The 23,077-nt window shown below is 41.9% G+C and overlaps 1 protein-coding gene and 1 long non-coding RNA gene across 2 annotated transcripts; one reads left to right on the forward strand and one right to left on the reverse strand.

The window, feature by feature from the left end:
• Positions 1-3,330: 3,330 nt before the first annotated feature.
• LOC124410954 lies at positions 3,331-5,899 on the reverse strand. The gene is made up of 3 exons (XM_046889705.1): positions 4,109-5,899; positions 3,637-3,754; positions 3,331-3,548 (listed from the first exon to the last, which is right to left on the reverse strand). Exons 1-3 carry the CDS (start codon positions 5,897-5,899, stop codon positions 3,331-3,333), a joined length of 2,127 nt encoding a protein of 708 aa, XP_046745661.1.
• Positions 5,900-12,350: 6,451 nt separating this feature from the next.
• On the forward strand, positions 12,351-22,722 carry LOC124411471. The gene is made up of 3 exons (XR_006929668.1): positions 12,351-12,465; positions 20,176-20,179; positions 22,710-22,722. It is a non-coding gene; the product is annotated as an uncharacterized LOC124411471 (long non-coding RNA).
• The last annotated feature ends 355 nt before the right edge of the window (positions 22,723-23,077 follow it).

Below are 23,077 nucleotides of genomic sequence, written 5' to 3' on the forward strand. Positions count from 1 at the left end.
AACAACAACTCTTTATTACTTCCATGCTGCAGTGCTGTTGGCACTATTTGCTCGATAATCATAAAAGTGAAACGATTGAACATCAGGGCGCTTGGTATGGCGCAACATTGTAGTAATGAACTGTGCACTGAAATTTGTCGCCATTTCGTTTTTTGGAGTTTCGTAACCCCCTCCCCCTTCCCTCTTACTCCCTAGCCGCTATGTTCAATCAAAGTGTAATCATAATGATGATGCCTTCTTACGATACGCCAGGTACACACTATTAAAAAAATTCAATTGAACATAGAGTCCAAGTAGGTCCACAATATATTTATGTTCTATGTTCCATATTTATCACTGAACATGGTACAAAAACTTAATGCACATTTATTTTGCGATTGTTGCTTTTTTCGCTTAGTCATACATCTAATAATGTTTAAATTGATGTCGATGTTTGATTGAGTTCACTGAGACATTTTTGGTTGAACCCAGTGTACACTTCAAGAATTAGCTGCTTTTCACGTTTTTGGGCGAAAGCGCTACGAAAAATTAGCTGCCACTCCATAGTGAGTATACATAGCTAAGTATCTCTTTCGGACTGGAGAGCCTCCTTTCTTTTGTTTTCTTTTCTTTATTTTCTTTTCTTTCTTTATTTTTCTTCTTTCCTAGTTAGAATGGACACTACGTGCCTCTAGTTTCTGCTTTCAGTTTCTTCAGGCGTCTCGTTCCGTATTGTGAAGATGTCTACGGGCCTCGTCCGTTCTTTGATCTTTGTTCTTTTGCATTCGTTTTTGCATGCCTTTCTGAATGTACCGGTTCGAGATAGCTGTACTCGTATCTGTAGTTTTAGTTTTAGTTTTAGCCCTAGCCTTAATTCGGACTATAGTTTTGATGTAATCGTATAAGTTTCTGCTTGTACTCTCTTTGTAATACTTTTTGTTTCTCTGTAACTACCAGTTTTCCAATATTGTTATGGAAATATCAATAAATACCTTCAACCTTCGACTCCCTTACGTCACACACAGCATCAGATATTCATGGTATATCCCTGACATGTTCCCAAAGAAATATTTGAAGGCTTATAAAATATTCATTGATCATATATGGAATTGTAATAAGAAGAATATCATATCGATACGATAATACCAAAGCATTTGATAACAATAGCAGATTGATTTCAATGATCGTAAAAAACTATATTGCCCAGTATTTATTTAAGCTTTGACGAAATAGTATGAATTCAATCGGTAGTTAAAAGTGAACATTATGTCGACAATGTCAGAAGAGGTTACTGGCAAATTAAAACCATAATGACAAAGTAGGCAAGGAACATTTGATTGTAATTTAGAGAAGGATTGGCTCCGTGAACTATCGAGATATTTCAAATTCATAAAAATGATATGTAAAATTAGCATGCTTAGAATAGTAGTAGCATAGTGGAATAATGTGAGTCGTTGTGGAATGTTTCGGAAATATTGTTAAAGTATTCAACTTAAGCCAATGCATGAATATTCTTCTGGCCACTTACAGAATATCCTATACACATGTAAAATATTTTTTGCATAGTGTATACTGTTTAAGAATATGCAGTGAGTATCAAATTCTGTGTGGGGGCGAGATGTGTGCGCTTCAAACTTTGGCTGCTGCTCCTTGACGTGGGTATAAGCGCCATCAAAATTAGCTGCCACTCCTTTACGCGGAGATGATTGGCACTGTTGTCGATATCCAAAATGTTAGGTTCCTCCGAAATCCCCTTTCCTCAGAAGGGAAGCGGCGGCGTTTTGACGCTCTATGTCGTTGGGTGTGTTTGTGTCTCACAGACGTGTAATCATTCATTGTGTTAGTGATATATAATCGATAATCCGTTTGCTACTATGCTACGGTTTTCGAAAATAGCTGGTTCCAGTCTTAGTCGCCATTGAGAAAGCTTAAGGACACGACGCACAGTGAGACAGTGGAAATATGGAGTTATTCGATTTAATTGTTGTTGTGAAAAAAGGAATGCTATGTACTATCAAGTAAATATGCATGTTTCAGGTAAAAATTTGTGATTCGGGTGAAGATGAGAGACCGAAATGATACAATTGGAGGCGGTGAGTAGTTGGCACAGTTCACACTTCAGTGAATAATGAAGTAGTTTACGCCAATTTTTCAAAATCATTCGTCTAGGTTAGCGTCAATAGATTCTGATCTTTTCATTCGTTAACTACGAAGTCAAACGCACGTTTATCTGGATCGTTGTATACCGTAAGATAAACGATATAGTACAGACAAATCGCGTTCAGATTTTATGAATGATTATATGCCTGACAATTTTACTTCTTGCATTTCAGAGTCTTGTGTTACGTGGCCACCGAGCCACGGCTACGAGTCCGGCGCGCCGGACTTTGGGCGTTCTTCAGGGTCGGGTGGGCGTAAGTCATTTTTTCGTTGACGTTAATTTCATATGATACGTTAACTTTTGCATGTTTTATATGATCGTATGATATGATAGTGTGGTAGTATTCGTCGATTTTTTTGAGATGGTTTTGCAAGGTAAGCGTCAATAAATTCTGATTTATTCATTCCGTAAATACGAAGTCGAACGCACGTTTATCCGGATCGTTGTATACCGTGATACGAATGATATAGTACAGACGAATTGCGCTCACGTTTCATTAATAATTCTGTGTTTGACCATTTTTTGTTTGCATTTCAGAGTCTTGTGTCACTTAGCCTCTGAGCCGCATTGACGCGTCCGGTGCGCCGGACTCTGGGCGACCGTCGGGGTCAGGCGGGCGTAAGTCTTTTTCGCGTTGACCTAAGATTTCACATAATACGTTCAATTTCATATATTCATATGATAGTATGATATGAGAGTGCAGTAGTTTTCGCCACCTTATTTAAGATTATTTAAGATTGTTTTTAAAGATTGGCGTCAAAACTGTCGGTACCTTGCTGATTGCCCTGTCGTGTTCCTTGACAAAAACAATGTTGAATACATAAAAATAGACTTGATATAAAGATAATAGGTTCTGATCTTTTCAATCGTTTAATACGAAGTCGAACGCCCGTTAACGTTGACGGAAATTTCAACATGTTACGTTAAGTTTCATATATTTATATGATCGTATGGTGCAATAGTGCAGTAAATTCCGCTTATTTTGTTTGAGGATCATTCTCTAAAATTGGTGTTAAGGGTGAGACGATAAGAATAATCTTCGACACGCTGTATAGTTGGTGGACACTTTTATTAGTTGAGCGCAATAAGAATTGTACACTTTTACCAGCTGGCGAAAGGCGACTTGTTCAGCTCGTGGTCGGATCGAATCTGATTTCTAAACGCGCGCCTTAGGCTCATCAACCTCTCATCTACCGCAGCGCCATTTGTCTAGGGGACTTATTCTGATTCAGGCCAACGCGCCACTGGCGCCCTCTCCTATTCTCTCTCGCTCGCTCTTTCGCTCGCCCGCCTATCGGCCCCGACTTGGTCTCGCGACCTCGTCGTGCCGTTTTGGGTGACCTGCATGGACTTGAGAAAAATGAATTTCCCGGGAGGTCTATAGCCCTTAAGGAGAGACTCCCTAAGGCTGAATTGGCGTTACATACACGACGACACGTATCACGTGCTCGAATATGTTCGTGGGCGAGCGTCGAACCGCGAGAGAAACGTTTAACCAGTGCGGTCGTTTGAATCGGCAACAATATTCAAATCCACCTCAATGGTGTTTATTTCGCCGTCTCCCGAGGAATCAAACAAGTCGCCTTTCGTGTTTACAATCGTTGGTATTTCAATCTTCACAATACATTTTTGCCATAACTATCTCATGTGGCATTTTGATAATTCGCTTACAATATTTTACATTTAATTACGTTACATTTCGACTTATGAACTCAAGAATAATATAAACATAACGTGTTCGGAATTTCTGTCGTCGAGTCTTCTTAATAACGTAATACATTTTTCGATAATTGACCAATTTCTCCTTTCCCCCTTTTTTTTTTTTTTTTTTTTTTTTACACACACCTTTTGGTTTCCAACAATCTCCCCCAGTCAAAAATTCACTCGATTTTTGACTTATTCTGACAAACTGAAAATTTTAATCAATTTATTTACGGGTCTCATGAAATCCTTTTTTCCGACGCGCACTTTCACGATTCTAATGACGTTGTCGGATTTATTTGGGAAAAGCTCAATTACTCTGCCCTTTTTCCATTCGTTCCGTTGGGATTGGAAATCTACAACAAGAACTATGTCGTTTAATTTTAAAGGTTCAGCTGGAGTACACCACTTCGTACGAGGCAGAAGTGTCGGAATATACTCGCGAAGCCACCGTTTCCAAAAGCCGTTCGCCAAGTTTTGAGCAATCTCGAAGGTCTTCCGAGGATTTTCTACCACCTTGTCGTACTTTGGCATCCGTAAGTGACCAGATGAGCAACCGATTAAAAAATGGTTGGGCGTGAGCGCCTCCTCGTCTCGCGGGTCTACCGACACATGGGTCAACGGCCGCGAATTGATCATATGCTCAACCTCAATCAAAATCGTGTGAAGTACTTCCTCCGTCGCAACCTGCCCTTCCAGCGCGTGACGTAAACCTATTTTTATTGAGCGAACCAATCGCTCCCAAGCTCCCCCCATGTGCGGGGCATCGGGAGGATTAAAATGCCAATTGAAGCGATTTCTTGCCGCGAATTGTCGTCGCTTATTTTTATCAATATTGGCGATCGCTTCCTTTAATTCCTTATCGGCCTTTACGAAGTTCGTACCGTTGTCGCTGTACATATCGGTCGGAAAACCGCGTCTACTAGCTAGTCTCTGGATCGCCATAATGGTTGAACTCGCATTCAACGTGCTTGCTAATTCTACGTGGACTGCTCTCGTTGTCATGCACGTGAAGAGAACGCCCCAACGTTTTTCGTGCCGACGTCCAATTTTTATTGTCATCGGCCCAAAGCAGTCGATACCGCAGTGCGTAAACGGGCGTTGTTGGTAGGCTACGCGACACGCGGGTAAATCGGCCATCGGCGGATTTGATGGTTTAGCCTTACGCATGCGACAAGTAACGCAGCGTTTCGCTAGCCATCTGAGTCTCGATCTAAGCCCTATTATGTAGAATTGTTGTCGTAACTCGTTTAACACCGTCTCATTGTTAGCATGTTTGTAACGGCGATGAAACTCTAGAATTAGAAGTTTGGTGGCATAGTGATCAGCATCTAATATTATCGGTCGATTCTCAAATTCTTCGACGTCAAACTCTGATTTTACTCCCTTCGTTTTCTCCAATTTTGTGACGCGTCCTCTTGCCCGCAATAAACCTTCATTATCGATGTACGGCTCTAAGCCAAATAGTTTGCTACCTTTAGGGGAATCGCCCTTTCGTAACGATTCTAACTCTCTCCAAAAACATGCAGCTTGAATCTCGCGGTACCAAAATTTTTCCGCGTCAGCGACGTTTTCCGGCGACTCCATTACTTTTAGGCGTTTTAAAATCATCTTCTCTCGCTGTTGATGTTCTAACGCTGAAGGTTTACTGAGCGTGTTGCTCTCTCCGGGCGGCCTTCGATATCGACGCCAAATGTTAAATATTTGTCTCACGCGCATTATGGGTCTCATCACTCTTTGCCACCCGAGCAATCTGACTCTAGTAGGGATCATCCACATTTCAGGTTGTTTTAGAAACGCCGCTCCGATATATTCTTTCCGAGCTTCTAACTCATTTATTGCCCGCTTCTCAGTATTTTTCAAGGTGTTTTCTTTCGGCCACGAATTATGACTTTCGAGCAAGAATTTGGGGCCAATCAACCACCGATCATCTGAACGCATGGGTAAGTCAGACGGTCGCGTCGCATCGTCAGCCGGGTTTAAGCCCGTGGGTACCCAGTGCCATTCCGTGACCTTTGACAACTCACCGATCTCTCCTAATCTGTTCGCGACGAACATTTGCTTTTGTAACGGATCTGCGCGGATCCAATGCAGAACGGTCGAAGAGTCGGACCAAAAAACGCGCTCATGTATTGGAATTTCTAGTTCTCGTTCTATAGTGGCTGCCATCCTCGCTCCAAGCAGAGCCGCCTGTAATTCTAATCTCGGTACCGTCATCGGTTTTACCGGCGCCACTCGCGATTTAGCCATCACCAACGACAAATGAACTCGGCCATCGCTCGCTTCCGATCGCAAATACGCTGCCGTATCATATGCTTTCAAGCTCGCGTGGCAGAATATATGCAGCAGAGTTTTGACATTATCAGAACCAGGTATACGATAACAACGCGGTATTTTGCAATTTTTCATTTCGATTAGATTTTGCAGCCAGATCACCCAAACTTTAAGTTCTTTCATCCTAATCGCTTGGTCCCACTTAACCCCGCTACGCCAAATGTCTTGCATTACAAGCTTCGCTTGAAGCGTGAATGGGGAGAGAATGCCAAGTGGATCGTACACCGACATTGCAATGCTAAAAAACTCTCGTTTGGTTGGTGCTACTTCGCCGCGGGCTAAATTCGAGCGAACTTTGCTTAAACCGACATTGAAACTAAGCGTATCTTCGTCTCTATCCCAGTACAAGCCTAGTACGCGTTCTTCCGTATCGCCAGAGACTTGCAATGTCTTTTTTCTTTAATTTATTTTCATCGCATACGTCGTCAACGACGCGCGAGTCATTCGACGCCCAGCCATGCATATCGAAATTAGCCTCTTTGTTGATTAAAATTACGTCTCGGACGCGTTTTCGCATTTCCGCTACCGAGTTACCCGACGCAAGATAGTCATCCATGTAGCTGTTTTTTACAATGCTACGTGCGGCTTCGGGTTTCTGTTTAGAAAATGTGTCCGCATTTTTATTTTTCACATAAATCGCGCTGCAAGGGGACGATCTTGAGCCGAATATCAGTCCCGTGTTTTCCCAAACATCGGGCTCACGTAAACGATCGGCACCTCGCCAGAAAAACCTTTGCGCTCCCCGATCTCTCTCTATCACTTTAACGCGCATGTACATATCTTTTATATCAGCTATTACGGCGACAGGGAACTGTCTAAAACGCAAAAGTACGCCGAGCAGCGACTCTAACAAATCCGGGCCCGTTTCCAAAAAATCGTTGAGGGAGAAGCCTTTCGTTTTAGCAGCTGCGTCTAAGACAGGCCTCACTTTCTCCGGTTTATTTAGATTCCTGACCGGAAAATGAGGGATATACCACTTACGCGGCCTCGGCAGATCTTTCGTGATTTTTACTACATAACCATTTGCGATCCATTGCTCTATCTCTTTGTAGTATCGCGCCGCCAATTCAGGGTCTTTGTCTAATTTTCTCTCCAACGAATACAGTCTTTTCAACGCGGTCTCTTTTCCGTCAATGCTCGGCATTAATCCCGTTTTCCAAAGCAAACCCGTCTCCCAATAACCACGTCTTTTTTTTGTTGTCACTTCTAACATGGCCAAGGCTCTTTCGTGCTTACCGTTTTCGTTTTTAGCGATAGCCACGCCGAGGTTTTCGGTTTCAAAATATCCTCTTACAAGTTTATCTAGATTTTCAAGAGTCCGCTGCTCAATGCTCTCGGGTTGCGGCGTTTTCCACTGCGTCGCAAGCGCGCTTAGATTGAGCTTTAAACCGCGTCCGGTGGTGTACCCATGAAGCACCCAACCTAACGTAGTATGTGAGACTGCCAAACTGCCGTTTTCTAGTTGTCGAGATTTGTCCGGCGTGATAATAGACCAATTGTCTTGTCCGATGAGAATTACAGGTCTTGCGTTGGTATAAGGCTCAATTTCGATTCCCAATTCTCCATTAACGTGATGCGCGACTTCTCGTGATAAAGATTGACGCGGCAAGTCTAAATTGGCCACTGCCACAGCATGATTGATTCTCACCTCGCCAAAGGCACCTACTACAACAAAGCTCAATTTTTCGCTCTTGGAACGCATCGTACCACTCCACAGTCCTCGGAATGACATATCTATTTGCTCACCGCGTAATCCCTGTTCGTGCGCAAATTTTTTATCCACGACGCTAATCGTGGAGCCCCCATCGAGCAGAGCATATGTACTCGCTTCCCTTTTTGATCCCAGCACACGAATCGGTAAAATCTGAAGAAGTCCTTGTCTCGACGCTAGTCAAGTTCTATTTTGTGGCGCGCGATCCTGGGCGCGCGAATCATCACGATTGTTTCGATTTTCTCGTCCCGATAAGTTTTGCGCTCCTTTTGAGCATCTACGATCTCCGTCTTGTCCGGGACGATTGAGATCTCCTTGGTGTTTCGATGACTGTCCTGCCTTTCTGGTGTGATAATGCAAAAGCGTGTGATGGTCATATTTGCACGCATCGCACCTTGTTTTCTCTATGCACTGTTGTTTCGCGTGTCCACCACCAAGACAGACAAAGCAGAGCTTGCGCTCTTTCACGATGGCCCACCTACGACTCGTATGCTGTCTTCGAAAGTCACGGCAATCTTTTATTTCATGATTGTTTCGACCGCAATTTAAACATTTGACCCGATTACTTCGATTTCCTTGTGTGTCAGTATCCGCGGCCCGACTTGTTGACGCGCAGACTACAGCTGCTCTCGAGGGCCTGTTTTCTCGCCTTGGTGAATGAGATTGTTTCTCACTTTCCACTGCAGACGCCTCTTCGATTTCAAATATGCCCGCTTTTATGATCAAGTCAGCTTCCTTGTTCATGAACCTCGCGAACTTAGCTAGAGTGAATTGATTCTCCGACGGATCAGCTCCCTCGTCGGCAAATCGGTAAAAATCGGTTTTTAGGTTGTCGGGAATCTTAGCGATTATACTTCTCAATAGATCGATGCTATTGATGTATTCTGGCAAATTTAATGTTTGTAGCGCAACAAGACCGTTTGACAGTTTCGTATTAAACGTCACGAGGTTGCACTGTTTCGCCTTCAGGGACGGTATGTTTTTGAGATCCTTGATTACTTCGTTCGCGACCAAGTGGCGATTCCCAAAATGTCTATCCAAGGTTCGAATCACAATGTCCGGATTATTAGTAGTATTAAGAAGCGTGCTGACGAGTGCTTCCGCTTTTCCATTTAGCGCCTTTTTCAGACGCCCGATGTTAAACCTGTCAGTGAAGTGATCCACAGATTCTTCGTAAGTCCGCTTGAAGTGATCCCACTCCAACGAATTGCCACTGAACTCGGGTAGTTTCGTAAGATGATTCAGAGATTCGCTGCGTGAACTTCCCGCGGTGGTCTCGAGGATACTTTGGCGAAAGGCGTCCAACGTTCGCGTGAACGTGTTCGATAGTAACACAAGAGGATCGTCGGTTACACCCCCAGTAGGTAGCTCTCTTGGTACACTATTTCTACGTGAAATCACGTTGACACCGTCATCGTTGACGTTATTATCATCGCGACTGTTGAGTCGTTCTCTCGATCCGCCAGGAGTCGGAGCATCTGGCGCGACGGAGATGATAGCGTCGATATCCAGTGGATACACAGGCGGGGGTTGCCTACGCTCTGGTGTTCGCTGTTGTCGCATTTGTAATTGTTGCGCTACTCTCACCGGTGTCGGTTCTTCTCGATCACCGGAGCTCGCTCGTAGCTCAGAGGGTGTCACCCTCGTAGTAGAATTGGCTGCTGGTGGTTCTTCCCGATCATTACGCAGTCGACGTCGTCGTTCAGGTGGTGGTGTGATCGGAGCTGATGCGAGTCGTTTGTTTTTACGCGGTGCCATCGATGAAAACAGATAAGTTTCTTTTTGGAGAACTAATACACGTTGTTACACTTTTTGATTATTCCCGCACTATTGTCGTGGTTCCTCACCCGGGGCACCAGTTGTTAAGGGTGAGACGATAAGAATAATCTTCGACACGCTGTATAGTTGGTGGACACTTTTATTAGTTGAGCGCAATAAGAATTGTACACTTTTACCAGCTGGCGAAAGGCGACTTGTTCAGCTCGTGGTCGGATCGAATCTGATTTCTAAACGCGCGCCTTAGGCTCATCAACCTCTCATCTACCGCAGCGCCATTTGTCTAGGGGACTTATTCTGATTCAGGCCAACGCGCCACTAGCGCCCTCTCCTATTCTCTCTCGCTCGCTCTTTCGCTCGCCCGCCTATCGGCCCCGACTTGGTCTCGCGACCTCGTCGTGCCGTTTTGGGTGACCTGCATGGACTTGAGAAAAATGAATTTCCCGGGAGGTCTATAGCCCTTAAGGAGAGACTCCCTAAGGCTGAATTGGCGTTACATACACGACGACACGTATCACGTGCTCGAATATGTTCGTGGGCGAGCGTCGAACCGCGAGAGAAACGTTTAACCAGTGCGGTCGTTTGAATCGGCAACAATATTCAAATCCACCTCAATGGTGTTTATTTCGCCGTCTCCCGAGGAATCAAACAAGTCGCTTGTCGTGTTTACAATCGTTGGTGTTTCAATCTTCACAATACATTTTTGCCATAACTATTTCATGTGGCATTTTGATAATTCGCTTACAATATTTTACATTTAATTACGTTACATTTCGACTTATGAACTGAACACAATAACTTGGTATCGTAACTAAATTCATCATGATGTAAACTGAAAGTAATTGAATTAAAGAATCAAGCAACTCAAGAATAATATAAACATAACGTGCTCGGAATTTCTGTCGTCGAGTCTTCTTAATAACGTAATACATTTTTCGATAATTGACCAATTTCTCCTTTCCCCTTTTTTTTTTCTTTTTTTTTTTTTTTTTTTTCACACACACCTTTTGGTTTCCAACAATTGGTGTCAATGGATTCCGATCGTACCAATCCTTACAAATGAAGTCGAACGCACGTTCACGTCTCCGTTAATTTTTACATGTTACATTGATTTTATACATAACTAGGGGCTCCGCCCCTGCGCGCTTCGCGCACCAACCCACTGAAGCTCGGCGCTTCGCGCCTCGCACTTTAGTGCGTTTCATTCGTTTATTGTTCGGAGAGTAAGAGATGTACTTTCTGGAGTTTCCCACACTAACCTTGTCACCCGATTGAATAGAGTGAATATAAGAGATGTCCTTATTCAGTGTTTAATTATATTACTTAATCTTTGGGCTGCAAAAGTCCCCTTCTGTGTTTCTAAAACATCGCACCTTCTATCTTGATTACTGAATTCGTATTCCCGTCGACCTGGACTACAAATGCTACAGAGCGGTGGTTGTGGACGACGCAAAACATCGTCCCTGCAACATGTACCGATAAGTACCTAATCAAACAGTTCGTAGCGCTGCCCCTGGACGATGAAAAACATCGTCCTTCCGAAAACACTTGTTCCGTCGACCTCGATGTTACGTCCCGACGTACCGCCTCGGCGAACCTTTTTCAAAATTAAAACATAACCAAAGAATTGCTTCATTTTACTCAACAGCCACAGTGCTTGAGAGTTTTGTTTCGATGATTATAAAGCAAAATATCATATTGCTTCAACCGACGAGTTCCACCCCTCCTAGAGAAAGTCACGTACAGGCCCGCGTACTAGGTTTAACTTAGTGCCATATTTAACATTACCGAGAACGCAAAGCGTGAAGTGGTGAGATAAACCCCAGCGAGTCTCAACCCAAAAGTATCTCTTCTTTTTAGTCAAAATCATCATCAACAATTAGGCTTAACCATGCGTACAATATGTACCAAATTGAAATAGGTTGTTCATTAAGATGCATGGATGAATGTGTGAGAATTGCATCTCAATATCTTTTGCTCGCAATTATAGTATGTAACCGACGAGATTGAGAATCGTCGGAACACCGTTGGAGCACTCGAGTCAGGCCCGGAGTGACGCTGACCATGCCGATTCTGGCACCGGGAGGTCGCCCTCGCATCTCATTGGCTAATTACCGCTGTAACTTTGTTGCACGGAGGGCTCTTGGACCGTCAGGCCCAAGACGACATGTCTTTCGTCTGTCAAGTCGCGAGGTGCGTGGACGTCAACCCGTATTAGCCCTTCTGGTCGATAGTAGTGTTCGGAAAATCTTCATTGTGCCCGGCCTAAAGTACCGTGCTAATTCGTTAAACTCAAGCTTTCAATTTGTATTGTGAATTGCAAAGACTTACTGTCACCTTATTTCAAATTCTTTCCTGTTCTGTACTGACTCTCTTATCTTCGCGAATAAACATTTTCATGATATTCATTTCCTTTAATAAAAATCAAATCAAGTTCTGCCCTGATTCTACCGGGTCAGGTAATTTTAAGTGATTAATGATAATAAGTCAATAACATTCGACCCCTTGTTTAATTAGACTTCAACACTACATAACTAGTAAACGGTGTTAATCAGTAGATTCTTTAGCAACTTAATTGACCCAAATTTAACGTATTGCCCGAGTGACTGTAATCCGAATCTACGATCATCAACCCCCAAGTCTGCTTTGGTGGCTGATCTCGAGCTCCAACATCCATACGTAATCCATCTATTCGTACGACTCGAGGTGAGGCTCAGGTCCAGATTACTAAGACCCTGACCGACACGATCCGACGGCACTCAATCTCGACGCACGACTCTTCAAAAGCTAAGTCAATTCGAATGTTTCACTCCAACATCAACCGAGTCTAGATAATCACCAATTTGATAAATTCATATTCCTATTCAAATATTGCCTATTGGTAATAAACATTCTGTTTATTGGCCAGCATCTCTAGCCAAACCAAAAAATCGTCTTTTTCAATAACTCATGTCTTGGTGGCAAGCTTCATTAGCCACTCCTTTAAACCACCACTAATTGTTCACCAATACCTACATTATATAAATTCAATAATTTAATCAAACAATAGAATTGGTGCCTAGCTAGAAGCCAATATCGTTTGGGTATTTCGAGAGGTATTCTCTGGCTTTCAGCTTGGCTCCTATCACCTTGGTTAGTTAATTAGGAACCATATATTGTCACCTGTGTTTTTCGCTTAGATCAAAAGTTCAAGAATAAGTATATACGCTCAATCTGATCGACGGAACCACACCCACAAGATCTGTCTAAACAAGATTATCGTTCGTGGATCCTCCTGGACACACCGCAGAGTTACTCTCCTGACGATACCATACACAATTAGGACTTTATTAATAGACAAACAAGTGTGTGTGTTTCCGAGAGTAGGCGGAACGTAATATATATGTTGTAATTTAACTTGAGAATGCATAAATCTAAGAAGAGAGATACGAGTTACTAAAACGACCAGTTATACTTAATGCGCACTCATTATAGATCTTGCGGCCTTAGTTTATCATTTTATGTTATGACAACAAATTATATGTAACCTTTTTACAACTTCAACCCTTATCATTTTCTAAATCGTTTGAAGAATATATTCTATATTTTACCAGTTAAATCAAATAACCCGTTTATTTCGAACAACAACCTTTCTCAATTTCAGGATCAAATTATCACTATTACAAATTAGCCTCAACCTATTTAAATCAATCTCACAGATCTGTATTGGACTATAGCAACACGATCCTACATATACCGGCGTACCGAAAGGTAGGTCTTCCTTAGTTTTTAAGTTTTATTCAGTGCTGTTACGTGGGTGCATAATCGATTATTATCCTTAATAGTCGTAAACTCTTACCGCTCTTCTCACGTCCACCCTCCCACGTAACATCGACCACGAATACTACGAAGCGCTGCTCCTGTACGATGAAAAACATCGTCCTCATGCAACACCGTTCGGCTCGTCTACGACTCATCTCCAACTCGTCTCACTGCTCGTGCAGCGCCTCGAATACGCTTGTTCCGACGACCTGGACGATGAAAAACATCGTCCCTCTGACCTGGACCACGAATACGCTGGTTCCTTCGACTTGGGCAACGAATGCCTTCAGGCGTCAATATTTTTTTACTAAACAAAGGGATTCTTTTTTTTTTTTTTTTTTTTAAACCGTCAGTTATGGGTTATGAGCCCATGTACCAAGAGAATCGGTGCTTCGCACCTCAGACAGCTATTTCTGCTGTGGCTTCAACATGCGTTGCTAGGGGTTAAAATTAGAATTTCTGATTTGACAGATTAATCGAACCGAGTTATTTATAATTATATTTTAATTTGTCTATGGGATAAATTGCGAGAAAGTCGGTGCCATGCGGCTGATCGAGTGAAGCTTGTCGCTGTCAGCCGCGGGCCGGCAGAGAATGTGGAGCCATGTTCTGCTTGAACTGCTATCTTCATGCGTCTTAAAAACGCTGACTTCAGGCGTCTTAAAAACGCTAACTTCACGTATTTCCACAAAATTTTTTTAGTAGATAGAGAGATTAATTAATTTTTTAAATTACTACGAATACTACGGTGCGCTGTTTCTGGACGACCCGTCGTGGTAGCGTTATGCTTTTACTAAAATTCTGGACGGTGTAAAACACATTCACGTTAACCTGGACCACGAAAACTACTGAGCTCTGTCCCTGTACGACGGCTAACACCTTCTCGTCAACCGGCACTACAGATACTACAGAGCGCTGGTCCCGGACGACGGAAAATACATTCCCGGCGACCTGGACCACGAAAACTACGGAGCGCTGGTCCTGGACGACGGCAGACATCTCCTCGTCAACCTCTTAAAAACGCTAACTTCATGCGTCCTACAATTTCAATCTTAAAAACGCTAACTTCATTAATCTTAAAAAACCTTTTTTTTATATATAGATAGATTATATGATTGTGTGGTATAATAGCTGCTTTCGACTATTTTTTACGATCGTTCGTCAAGGTAGGCGTTAATAGATTCTGATCAAAAATGGTGCGGGTGATGCGTTGCTTAAGTTGGCCCCCTACTCGAAAGATATGATGGATATTTACAATTTGCCTCGAAAACCAGTCCAATGAATGGTTCTAAAAATATTCTGTTCATTTTGTGTAGGAAAGAAAAAATCCCACAGAGGGACACGAGCCGGTGCCAGCGTGCAAAGACGGAGACGTGCCGAATATTTCCAACAGCGGGACAAAGGCCGCAAACTTGCTAATTTTCTCGACGGTTATCTGTCAGTTAAAAAGTAAAAACTGAGATTTTGTATGATCATATTTAAATGCGATACCATAACTCAAAGGCACAGTTTGGATTTTATGATTACAAATGCGTCGGTCTTCAAATCGGTGTATTTTTTTTTTCCTAATAAGTTTTGTTAGATATATTGGTTGAAGTAAAACAAAATAAATGGCCATATGGTAGTTTTCATGATAACTTAATTATAATTGAAATTATTTTAAGAAGTGCTATAAAAATTCAATAGTCATTTTGGAGCTGTATTTATAATGGTTTTTTTGGTCGTGAAATTAGTGTACAAAATAACAATAATAATTACCTACCACTTATATTCTCAGGGCAATGATGTGATATAATGAATCTGCCTTTTCTGAAATAACATTAGTTGGTACTTTAGATTAAAAACTACGTGAAATACCGGCTTCAGTATAAAAAATTTGGAGTCATAGTTGAATGAAAGCTTCAAAAGCCAGTATGTAGTAGAATCGTCAAAAAAACAAAAATTAACCGATCGTGAAGACAAAATTATAATAAGTCAGTAGCTACCATAATACATATAGGAATAGATGGCAAGAACGTCGTTCAATTAGAGAAAAAGTTGCGGGACGTTGTGTTGTAAAACTGTTAGTAGTTTGCTGATTGTTCTACCGTCTTTCTTGGTCAAATTTATTTCCATAAAATCACAATACACTTTGCTGTACTATACCTTTGTGGCATTTAATAGAAAAAAATTTCACAGGCAAACAATATTTAGTGGAATCAATAATTTTTTATTTTTAACATCGAGCAGAGCTTGGAAGTCAGTCGGATTTTGATGTGGTGACCGAAAAATTATCAAAATTATTGATACTTGCATTAAATGACCTATGTATACTCGGAATCACTCGTATATTATTGGAATAGCCTATATATACCCGAAGTACGGTTGCGATAGCAGTTTTCGCAAATTTTTTATCGATCGTGCGTCGAGGTAGGTGTAAACAGATTGTGATCTTTTCAATCGTTGGATACGAAGTCGATCGCACGTTTACGTTGTTGTTAATTTCTACATATTCCGTTGATTTTCACATATTCATATGATTGTATGGTATAATAGTATAGTAGTTTTCACCAATTTTTTTATGGTCGTCCTTCACGTTTGGCGTCAATAGATTCTGTTCTTTTGTATTGATTCACATTGTAACGGGCTTTTTACTTCACCCGGGGGAAAGCGGGGTCGGCACAGAGGCTCGTTTACAAAAATGGCGTTGACCAACACGGCAATAGAAAGATGGAAAAATAAAGATTGACGGCACTGCAGAACAGGTGTTGGGCGCCAGGCTCGAGAGAGCCGTAAGAGACTATACTCTTACCAGATTCGAAATTTACCGTGCAATAGCATTCGTTCGCCGACTCGAACGGCGAACCAAACTCACACCACCAAATCTCAAAGCGAAACTATAGCAGGGGCAAGCACAAACAAAAACAGCCGACTAGCTAGCGGTGAGGGGAACGTGGGCGCGAAGGTGAAATAGTATAGATGATAATCGAATGATTATAGATGTAATTACCAGCATTTATTCACAAGCAACGCCGTTACGGCAAGGCAGAAGGCAACAGGCAATAAAATATTTACACGGCAAGCGGTCTTATCGGTGGCGGTACGCTTCGATAAAATTCAAAATAAATAACAATGAGACAAAAATAGCATAAAATATAACACAGCATCAAAATTAAACAATTCAAGAGGGCACGGCAAAATCAAGCAGTATAAGCTAGAAGCGACGAGCGGCAAGCGACCAAGATAAGCGACTAATAAGCGGCATAAAATCAGTAACAATTCAATAACTCCATAAAACTTATACTACTGGAAGGGGAATACGGTTGTTGGGCTGTCGCCAACATGTTGAGACAGAGATATATTTCTATCTGCTTTCGTAACGTCCACCCCCCCTCTCAGCTCACCTCCCCGCGACGATCCACTCATAGCTTATAAGCGTAACCAAGGGTTACCGGCGTGTGTTTTTCAGTGATTTTAGAGTGTGTAGACAAATTTGAAATATATTGAAAAGAGTGATGACACGTAAGTGCATTTTGTGCGGACAAACAACAGCAACTGTATCGTATCATGCGTAAGTAAATCAATAGTAATGTTTTTGATAAGACCAATGAACTTTTTAGGTTATAGTGTTATTTTTATACTTTAGATTTCCAAAAGACGTCGTACTACGTGAGAAAGGAAAGAATTTTGCCAGTCTGCAAATATCGGGAAAGCTAATTTTGTTTGCCATACGAATTAGTACATTTTCTGTTGTCATTCTTGTCGACCATCTTAATTGAATTATAAAAAACAACCATACTCTTTTACCCCTTTATTCATATTATTTAAATAAAATTATTCTTGCGATACATAATAAATTAAAATTTCATCCTAACCCTAACTTCAAATTGCGCGCGTGACTATACAGGTGAGGGGTACGCGCTGGAAGGGGAACTGGACGTTACGAACGGAGATAGAGATATATCTTTGTCTCAACATGTTGGCGTCAGTTTCCACTCATTGCCGAGATGGGCTATTCCCCTTCCAGTAGTATAAGTTCTATGAATAACTCATATGACGACAGGATCGTTGTGAAGCAAATTCGTTAAGAATTTCCAAACTCAAAACAAGGCGGAGCAATTCCAAAAACAAACTTGCTAACAATCTAACAGTTTCACAAATACGAGATAATCCTTCTTCGCTTTTTCTAGAATATCGGCACGGTCGCCTGTCGCTGCTTGGCGGTGGTAGTTACGCTCGGCGACGACGGCACGGGCGCACACACTCACTCACAGATTCTCTCACACTCACGTACTTGGTACGTGGCCGGGAAGCGGCACGGTACCCGGTCTAGTACAAGTTATACGTTACAATAAAGCGGCAAAACATTACCGAATGAACAACGAGAGTATCTTATCGTAATTATAACAAATCAAGGTAGCAATTAAAATCAGAAATACAATTGAATAGAAAAGCTTAGCTACCACGAGGCTCGCGGGCTTTCACACAAAATGGCCGATCAAAGCCGGCCGGCAACCTGTTGCAAAAGGAAAAATGGCCTGAGGCCATTGCGAATCTATAGCCAGCGAGATTCGGGATAGCGACAGCCTACCTTATTACGGCAAACACCTTCCGGTTCTTCCCAAAGAAAAACAGCGGCAACGGTTCCTCCTCGGCAGAGATACAGAGCAAGGACCACAACAGAACTCGACTTCGATTTCTCAATATAATTTTTCAAGACGATTAGGCACTACGATGAGTGACGATACTTTCAATAGCGCAGCACAAGGGAGAGTGAGGTGGCCGCCGGCCCTCGGCGATCGCGATCCCGCGGTGGCGCTACGGGAGGGGATGATAGGTAGATTGGCGAGAGACCGGCGGGAGCCTAGGCAGCCGGTCTGTTCGCCGCGCTGTGCTGCGGGTTGCGAGGGTGGTCTGGCGAAGGCGGAAAGGTCCTGTCGGCATCGGCGAGCCCAGGGGGAGGCTGAGTCCGGTTGTTTGTGGGTGCCGGGTGGCAAGGCCGGTCTTATCGGAGGCTCAGGTGGAGGCAACTCGACCCCTGGGCGGCAGCGGCAGCATGTCCTTGGCGGCATCGAGGTCCGAGCAAGCAACAGCGCGACTACTGGGTCCGGGGCTTCGAACTCCACGCCGGTCGTCCTGTGGTCCCTCCGCGTTTCCCGCGACGGCAGCGCAGGGTGGTCGTTGGATGGCGTTGGCCTTGACGGCGGCAGTGGCGGCGGCAGTGGCGGTCACCTCAGAGAATGGGTTGGGGGAGTAACAAAAAGCATTAGCAACAATACATAAATCTTAAAACTAACTCTGGTTGTTCATCGGCGGCACGGCAGGACTCTCCCTTGCTCTTTAAGAGCGCTTGACGCGGCCGCCCGGGAGTGGAGGTGCGGGTCGGTGACGGGCTGGTAGACCCGCCACGTCACAACATATATCACCCGTTGAACAATCCCTTGAACATCCATAAAACACTGACAACGAGTAAGCGAGCGCACGAGCACAAAAACCAGCTACACCAGGCCTGATAAAGAAGTATCGTGACTTCATTTCATTGCTGATTTTATAATTGACCATTTTATCCATTACATTACAAACTCCATCGAAGCCCTGCCGCTTAATATCATGGATCAGTTCGATGCATCGGACTCCAGGACATCGTCGGAGTCAGGCAGGCGTAAGTTATTTTTATTATAACGTTAAATTTCACGTACACTTATGGTATGATATTGTAGTGGTGTTTCTGCATCTTATGCAATTGTTTTTCAAGCTTGCCGTCAATATGGTCTCTTGCGGGCATAAATTAATTTGTTCCATTACTGTTAATTAATATTCACATATTCAAATGTTATATTAGTATAGCGAATTTCAGACATTTCACGTGTTTGTTTTTTTTACGCTAGGCGTCAACACTTTTCAGTTAGTTGCGAATAGTTTATTAGTTCTCATCCGTCACACATGGAGGGTGTGAGTTATGTGTTTATGGACACGTTTGAATAAATTTGTATTTAATTGTGTGGCACCGCTATAATGGCACAATATTTTGATAATATTTGTTGACACTGCATTTGTTGTAATTTTTAGAACAGTTTAACTGACAGCGTTACATTTTACGTAGAGGTATAAAATGTGGCTTTCTTCTTCTCGAGATTTCTCAGAATTTTCGGAAATGTTATTCATTAAAGCATAAGACATCTCGATTTCAAGAAGTTATTATTAGTAATATAAACTTATTCTGACAAATATCAAAGAATCTAGGTGTCCATCTTTGAGTTTATACAGTAACATGTAAGTTTGTGACAAATATCAAAAATGGTACGGGTCTAATATCATTTCAGTTGGGTCTTTACTACATACAAAGATATGATCAATATTAATCATTCGTATCGAAGACCAGGTTCATGGATGTTTGTGAAACGGTTTTTCACACTTTGTGTAGGGAGACCCAAGTACAGAGGAACACGCGCTGGTGCCATGGAACAGCTTGCCGCCTTTTTGGATGGCTACTACTCCGTTAAAAAGTAAAAGATGAGCTTCCTTACAATACTGCACATATGATAACTCAAAGAATTTAATCATCTCTGATAACTCAATCATGATGTATTTATAACAATTTCTTGGTTCTCAGGGGACCAGTGGAAAAATGGCAATCTACTGAAATAAAAAATTTGTTGAAAACAATGTCCAAATATTTTTACCATAAGTAGCGCAGTGAGACCTTGCTTCTCTTGGAATTTCATTATTACAGGTTAGTGGGAACTACCCTATAGGTTTTGATTTATGACTCTGACAGACGACCGGGTGGACGGACGGACAATGAAGTCATCCTATAAGGCTTCCGCTTTTTCCTTTTCTGGTACTGAACCAGAGAAATTTTTTACTTTGCTGATGGTACATTCGTGTTTTTTGAATAAATTCATTTTTATAAAATCACGATACTCTGTACTTACATGTGTGTGTAGCATTACATAAAATGTATTAGATGTGTTAGATTTTCTACAACTGTCATAGTAAGCTATTAAGAAGTGGAGATGATGATTTAGTCGGATGAATTTGGATTATTGCAAATGTTATGTTTATATTAACAAGCTAATATGCATGTTTCAGACGAAGTTGAAAATAACAAAAAAAAAAAAAAGAAATGCCGAGCAGGCCGATAATTATAAAGTCGGTGAGTACCTGGCATTGCACACATTCAAATACTCGACTAGAATTTTTTACTTTGCTGGTGGTCCAGTCGTGTTTCTTGAATAAATTCATTTTTATAAAATCACGATACACTGTACTTACATATGTGTGTAGCATTACATTGAATGTATTAGATGGGTTAGATTTTCTACAATTGTCATAGTAGGCTATTAAGAAGTAGAGATATTAATTCAGTCGGATGAATTTGTATTATTGAAAATATTATGTTTATATTAACAAGCCAATATGCATGTCTCAGATCAAGTTGAGAAGAATTAAAAAAAAAACGAATGCCGAGCAGACCGATAATTATAAAGTTGGTGAGCATCTGGCATTGCACACTCGATTAAGATCTAATTATTGAAAATGTAATGTGTTGCGCTAACAAATTGATATGCGTGTTGGAGATCAAATTTACAATTGATGAAGTTCTCACTTCAAAAAAGAAGTGTACATTTCTTACAACAGGTGTGACAACTACGTGACATTTTTCAGTGCAGAAAGAGTGCATACAGATGAGTAGTTGAATTTACAAATTGTTGAGCATCCTTTGCTTTGTTCAGGTCACTAACAATTAGCTGCTTGCATTGCTATTTCAGAATTCTGTAATAGTATAACATTTTGTATAAGATTTTAAAGTTAAACTATTCTTAGTGCATTAATTATTAGAAACATTATACTGAAAAGTTAGAAGAAAATCTATCATCGAAATTATCACGTTTTCTTTTTCAGGTGACGAATGGGATGCCATTTTAGCAGCCGCTGACATTCCAGAACTCATTTTGAAATAAATAAAAAAAAAAAAAATCCATTATCACTCCTACATGATTTTTCTTACGGTTCTTTTCAATAGTCGAGCGTATCCCGCTAAAATGCTGCACCATAATTACGTTTACAGTGACATAATTTGTCGTGAATACTTTGTTGAGATCACGTAGTTAATGAAATACGAAAAACAAAACATTTATAGAAATTCAATATGAAAGGTGTATCATGTTTATCTATATGTTATGTGATTGTTATACCGATGCATACATCCATATATGATTAGATGGTAATAGATCAAGTCCAACTGGTATAGTCTTATGTCGGTCAACTCAATTACCACGAATTTGACAGACTTTGGTCTGCGATGTATCGTCGATAACGTAGAGCATAACAGTATTGACAAACGTGAAAGTTGTGGTTCGTTCAGAAAGAGGACAGACTGAGATCGGTAAAAAAATTGATCGAATTTTACGAACCATGATGAAATCTAGAAAAAAAAACCGAACGCATGAGTTCAAGTTATGAGATAGACAAAGTCGCAGTGTCACAGTATTCTCCTTTGTGGGTAAAAGCGCTTCGCAAGTCAGCTGTCAGTGCCCTATCTGGAGATGTGTGCGCTAAAAACTTTGGCTGCTATTTCATTATGTAAGTTAGTGGTGTGTATTGATCAACATTCATTACCCATTGAACAATCCTCAAGTAGTATGGGTGTGAGGTAACTCATAAATTTCGTATCATTTGGTGTCACTGACAACGAGTAAGCGAGCGCACGAGCACAAAAATCAGCCAATCCGAGCGAGCTTTAGCGACCGAGGGAATATTAGCAGCTAGTATGTAATTAATTCACCCGTGTCGAATTTATCAGATTCCATTCCGTTCCTCCTCGCACGCTCTTGAGATTATCCTCGAACCTCGCTCGGTAGCCGTGTTTCAGTCACGGACACACAGCCCTCGGGCCACCGACTTAGCTAGTTGGGGGCAAATATTCTAGTTTGGCTCGGAGTTAGATAAGACCAATCATATCCGACCTGGCGCTCAACATTGAAGAGGAAAAGGTGAGAAAAAGCTTCGTGCCGGCGAGCCGTGGATCGTTGCGTTGGGCCGTATTCGAGCGTTGGGCGTTATCTCACTTTCAGTGTCAGTTTCTAAAGGATTAGGGCTGCAGCATATTTTTTTTTCTTCCGATTCTTCCATAGAACCGGCAGCCGACGACGAAGCTGTGACAGTTTTAATAATTTCTTGACAATCCTTATTTTCAGGTTTGCTCAAAAATTTCATCATGGAACCTGCCATTTTCCCTTTCTCTACCTCTTTTTCTCTTTTGAGATTTCGAAATTGAGCCCCAGAAAGCTTTTTCCTTTTTGGCGGATCCTTAAATTTTCGAATGTATCAAAATACTTACAACTAGGTTAGGTCTTTAAATTTGGATGCCGGCGAAGTCGTAACTGGGGCAGCTAGTTAGTAAATAGAAACCGTACTTACCATGTTGGCGATTATCCCGACTTATAATAATCAGTGACAGTTATAGTACATCAATTACATGTAAAAAAGATTTTGCAACAAGCGCGCTGTGCGTTACATTGAAAAAGTAAATGAAGAATAAATACTTCAAGATGCCACGGCACAGCACGGGGATTCCCCTGTACGTAATACTTTCGGCAATCGGCACTACCGGTGGCGGCGCTGTCAGCCGT

Source organism: Diprion similis, chromosome 10 (assembly GCF_021155765.1).
Source record: "Diprion similis isolate iyDipSimi1 chromosome 10, iyDipSimi1.1, whole genome shotgun sequence".
NCBI classification, from domain to species: Eukaryota; Metazoa; Arthropoda; class Insecta; order Hymenoptera; family Diprionidae; genus Diprion; species Diprion similis.

Bases quoted from the DNA above. Each gene is read 5' to 3' on its own strand.
- LOC124410954 (XM_046889705.1), bottom strand. From the start codon at position 5,899: ATGTTCGTCGCGAACAGATTAGGAGAGATCGGTGAGTTGTCAAAGGTC. The intron at 3,755-4,108 runs GTGCGCGTCGGA...TGTATTGTGAAG, and splicing joins ACGTCATTAGAATCGTGAAA to ATTGAAATACCAACGATTGT. The intron at 3,549-3,636 runs GTTAAACGTTTC...ACGCCAATTCAG, and splicing joins CGATTCAAACGACCGCACTG to CCTTAGGGAGTCTCTCCTTA.